The sequence below is a fragment of the Psammomys obesus genome, unplaced genomic scaffold (genome assembly GCF_907164565.1).
Source record: "Psammomys obesus unplaced genomic scaffold, mPsaObe1.curated_primary_1811, whole genome shotgun sequence".
Taxonomy (NCBI): Eukaryota; Metazoa; Chordata; class Mammalia; order Rodentia; family Muridae; genus Psammomys; species Psammomys obesus.
The window spans coordinates 325-4,994 of NW_026596283.1; the positions used below are offsets into that span (position 1 = coordinate 325).

The 4,670-nt window shown below is 36.7% G+C and overlaps 1 protein-coding gene across 1 annotated transcript; it reads right to left on the reverse strand.

Moving 5' to 3' along the window:
• Positions 1-1,555: 1,555 nt before the first annotated feature.
• Positions 1,556-2,489, reverse strand: LOC129668841 (vomeronasal type-2 receptor 116-like). The gene has a single exon (XM_055596929.1). It carries the CDS (start codon positions 2,487-2,489, stop codon positions 1,563-1,565), a length of 927 nt encoding a protein of 308 aa, XP_055452904.1. The 3' UTR covers positions 1,556-1,562.
• Positions 2,490-4,670: the final 2,181 nt, after the last annotated feature.

Consider the following 4,670-nt stretch of genomic DNA (forward strand, 5'->3'; position numbering starts at 1 on the left):
AACTGTGTGCAGTGTGGCGACTGGAGAGGGCTTTGCAGGATATTTCTGGGTCCCATGTATGTTTTCAGGGTTGAATGTTTGGTGTTGAATAACTAACTGATTTTATGCTTTTTCCTGGAAAGAATTTTTTCTCACACTCTCAGCTCTTATTAGTTCCCTGCAGTTTTTTGCATAGGATTAAAGACAACAGTTTCTTACTGGACCACTTCTGCATACCTATTGGCGTTTTCAATTTTTCACTTCATGTTTATACTGGTATATTGATAAGCATTTTCTTTTCTTTTTTTTTTTTTTTAAATATTGGTTCCTCTTATGGATGTAGCTTCTGGTATTATTAGGAGACACACTACCAGAACATACTCTGATCCTCTGCCTTATATAATTTTTCATCATCTGTTCTGCATGATCTCTGAGCCTTAGATCTGGGAATTGTTATGTAAATTTATCAGGTGTGAGTGTTCTCCAGAATTCTGCCTTGTGATTGGTTGTGTTTTTCAGTCATGATTGCTATTGCAAAGAAAAGCTTCTTCTGACAGTGGTGAACTATACTTTTCTGTGTGAATTATTAAAAATATTTAGGTTGTAACAGGTAACATATTCATGAATGGACTTACATGTATTATAGGGATTTTATGTAGATAATTCACAGTATGATTACTTAAAACCCTTTTACAAATATTTACTGTTATTTGTTCCACTTCCTTCTTTCATATTTATCCACCTTGATAATTAGGGGACCTTCCCCACATTATCCCAATTAGATCAATTGTGCCTGCCATTTTATTGCTTGCCCAACATTTTTTCTTGCTTCTACAGTTATTCCATGGTGATACTCACATCTGAAACTTTGGATCTAGATGCCCCAGTGTAGAGAATGAGAGATATTTGACTTCTGGATATGGGTTACCTAAATTATAATTTTTCTACCTACAACTAATTGTGTGTGTGATATTTATCATGTTAAACATGTTTATGATTTTCCATTTCCTGCCTATTGTGAACACAATAGCAATGAAGGTGACTGAGCAAGTATTTCTAGAGTGGGATGCTGAGTCATTTTTACGTATGTCTAGGAAAGGAGAGCAGGGCCAGGTAGTAGATTTATTTATTTTTTCCTTTTAGAAAATTCTCTCCTCTGATTTTTGGAATGGCTCAACTGTTTAAAAGACCCTCTCCCTTTCCAGAGATCTATTTTCATTCCTGTTCTATAGAAGAATTTCAAATACCACCCAAAGCCCTGTTATCACTCCCCAAAATAACAAATAAAACAAGTATTCAGTTCATGTACTGTTTACCTAAATTACTATCATGTAATTACATTTTGAATATGTATATTGTCCACAAATTAATAAGTAACATGAATATCTTATTAAAATTTTTTCAGCCGCAGCTTCTATTCTGAAATAGGATGTCTGTGATTGTGAGACAAAGTGAGGAGCTCTTCTATTTGTTTAAATATACATTTCAGAAAAAAAGGTTACTTAAAAGTATGTAAATAATTTAATTTTAGTATACTAATGGGTTTTATTAGAAAACTAATACATCAAAAGGATCAATTTTTATTAGCTTTTTTTGTTTTTAATACATCTCAAAGAGTTCTTATCAGGTCTTAAGAGAATAATGTAGCACTTAGGGAAAAAGATGCATCCCAGCAGCCCTGAACTGGAGACCAAGATGGAGTACACCTCCACAGCCACCATAGCTTTGCCCTTGGTACTCTGGTAGACAGGGATGAAGGTGACCCAGACACTGCAGAACACCAGCATGCTGAATGTCAGGAACTTGGCCTCATTGAATGTGTCAGGCAAGTTCCTCACCAGGAAAGCCACAGTGAAGCTCCCAAGGGCCAGGGACCCTAAGTATGCCAGCACACTGTAGAAAGCAGTAACTGAGCCCTTGCTGCATAAAATGATGATATAAGCATGTTCAGAGTGTTCATCTATGTCAATATAGGGAGGGGAGGTTCCCAGCCAGACTCCAGAGAGAATTAGTTGGATCAGGACACAGATGGGGATGACAGCATTATAGACACCTGTGACAAACAATCTTCTCATTGTTTTTCCTGGTTTCATGACCTTAAAGGCCAGAATTACAGTTATAGTTTTTGCCAAAATGGTGGAAATAGCCAAGGTGAACACAAGTGCAAATGTTATTTGTTGCAGTATGCAGGAGGTTGTGTTTGGACGGCCAATGAAAAGAAAGGAGCAGAGGAAGCAGAGGAGGATGGAGATGAGCAGGATGTAGCTGAGAGTCCGGTTATTGGCCTTAACAATGGCTGATTCTTGGTGTTTGAGAAAGATTCCCAGAACTGCAATTGTGCTGACAGAGAAGGAAAGAGCTGTGCAGGCCAGAGCCATGCCCAGAGGATCTTCAATGGATAGGAAGGTCACTGTCTTGGGCAGGCACTGGTTTCTCTCAGGGTTTGGGTACTCTTGACTTAGGCAGGGGATGCACTCCTGCTGATCTGTGTGGAGGAAATGAATCAACATTTCAGCTTATACATGTATACTTGTATACAGCTTATATATGTATACAGTTTATACATATTCAGCTTATACATGTTCAGCTTTACACATTGCACATTTAATTCATGAGAATGCCCTTCAATGATGTGTGTAGCCTGGCATATTCTGCTTCCTGAGATTGCCAAAATCATGAACTCTTTATAATTTCCATTTCTCTTGTTTATCTTGTTTACTTAATAAGCTTCTTGCTCAATAATTTATCACTGTTTCTCTAGGGCAGTGAAATCTATATTACTCATATTCAGATGAAATAAAACTGTCAAGTAATCCTTCAAATGTTTCTTTAATACATTGTGCTCCTAGTTATATATACATTGTATGTTGAACAAAAATATGCTTCCTTGTTTCCACCATCATGTGTTCTTCTCAGTTTTCTTATTGCTCACAGTTTCAGTGGATATTTGTTACCACATTTTTATATAATTTTTCTCAGGGACCATGGAATGAATTAGATTCCACCTCCATTGCCTATGGAACTATTTTGATTTGGTAGTAAATACACAACAGTTGCATCAGCAAATTGCAGATATAGGCTCAGATCAACCAGTACCTATCTCTGCTGTGAAACTGCATATAAATATCTGTAGTCTTTGACATCCTTTGACTCAGGATAGGACCCTTTGTCTTTCATTATTAATTTCAGACTAATCTTGGGAATTGTTCTAATTTTCATTCTTGTTGTTCTAGTCATCTTTTGAAGAATAAAAAATGCCCTACATGTCACACAATAGGTTTATACATGTTAATAATTAAATCAGATAAGGGGAAATTCAGAGCCATATTCACTGGAATGGTGAGGCTGATGAAGCCACCTCAGCTGCTTGATGAAATTCCAGCACAGCTGAGCAGAATGTTACAATCACTGTTCTTCTACCTCTTTTTTCTGTATGTTGCATTACTGGGGACTTTCTGCACTGATTCATTTTCTGTTTTGTTTTGTTTTCTACAGAAAAGTTATGTTTTAGTCTTTTTATGAAAATCCTATACTTAACTATACCTTTCCACAGTTTGGAAACCTTTATGCCATGGAGATCATTAAGCACAGATGAGCAGATAGAAAGATGAGGCCAATATTTCAGGAATTTTCTTGGGGTTTCTGCCTGTAAACAGTATATTTCAGGGTAAAAAGAGACAATATGCAAACCTCGGCAGGCCAGGATATTCGATTATAGATTTAAGACATCCTTTTATTATAGGCTTAGAGCTCCCTGAAAATGTAGTTTAAAGATAAGAGGCCATAGAGAGTACAGTCCTTATGGAATAAAATTCAGTTAATATGATAGATTGGCTACAATAAAATTTTCTTACTTCATAGCATAGATGATGATACATATAATAAAGGGAGTTATTTATTAGTATTTGCTATTCCTAAAACTACCAGTTCAGTTATTATCTGTTTATATGGACTGTGGTCATACTGAAAACACGGCCAGCCTAAAAGCAGGCTTTCATATATTAAATGAGTTTTCTTGAAGGAGACAGTCTTTAGATTCCTTAAATTAGAGTTATAGGGCTAATAATAATAATTAAAACTGTTCTGTTTGTATTTTTAAGTGTAACTGATTTTGTAACCCTGGGTATGTGATGAAAAAAAATTAAACACCCACTCTGTACCACTTGTGTAATCATTAGTCTGTGTTTGTACTGTGAAACTTGTATAAATAAAGTGCCTTGTTGATAGTGAGTTAGAGCTACAGAAATTCCTGAATTTTAGAAGTTGGCAGTGAGATTCCCCTGACTACTGTACCTCACTCACTCCCTTCCTCCATAATTCCCTCATCTCCTCTGTGGAGCAACCTATATGCAAAGACCCTCCAACTCTCCTTTCCCTGCTGAGGATGGCCCCACAGAAAGGCTCCTGATACAATCTCACATTAATGAACTGCCAACAAGAGAGCATGCATGAAACATATATGGGCTCTCTGCCTATATGTAACAGTTGTTCTACTTGATCTTTATGGGGGACACCTAACAGCAAGACCAAGGCAATCTCTGTCTTTTTGTCTGCTGTTGGAGTCCTTTCCCAAATTATACTGCCTTGTGTAACCTCAATAGCAGAAATTGTACATAATCTTATTGCAATTTTATATGCCAAGGCTTGTTGATATACATTGGAGGCTTCCTTTTTCTGATAAAGAAAGGGAG

Coding starts and splice junctions, on each gene's coding strand:
- LOC129668841 (XM_055596929.1), bottom strand. CDS start 2,489: ATGTTGATTCATTTCCTCCACACAGATCAGCAGGAGTGCATCCCCTGC.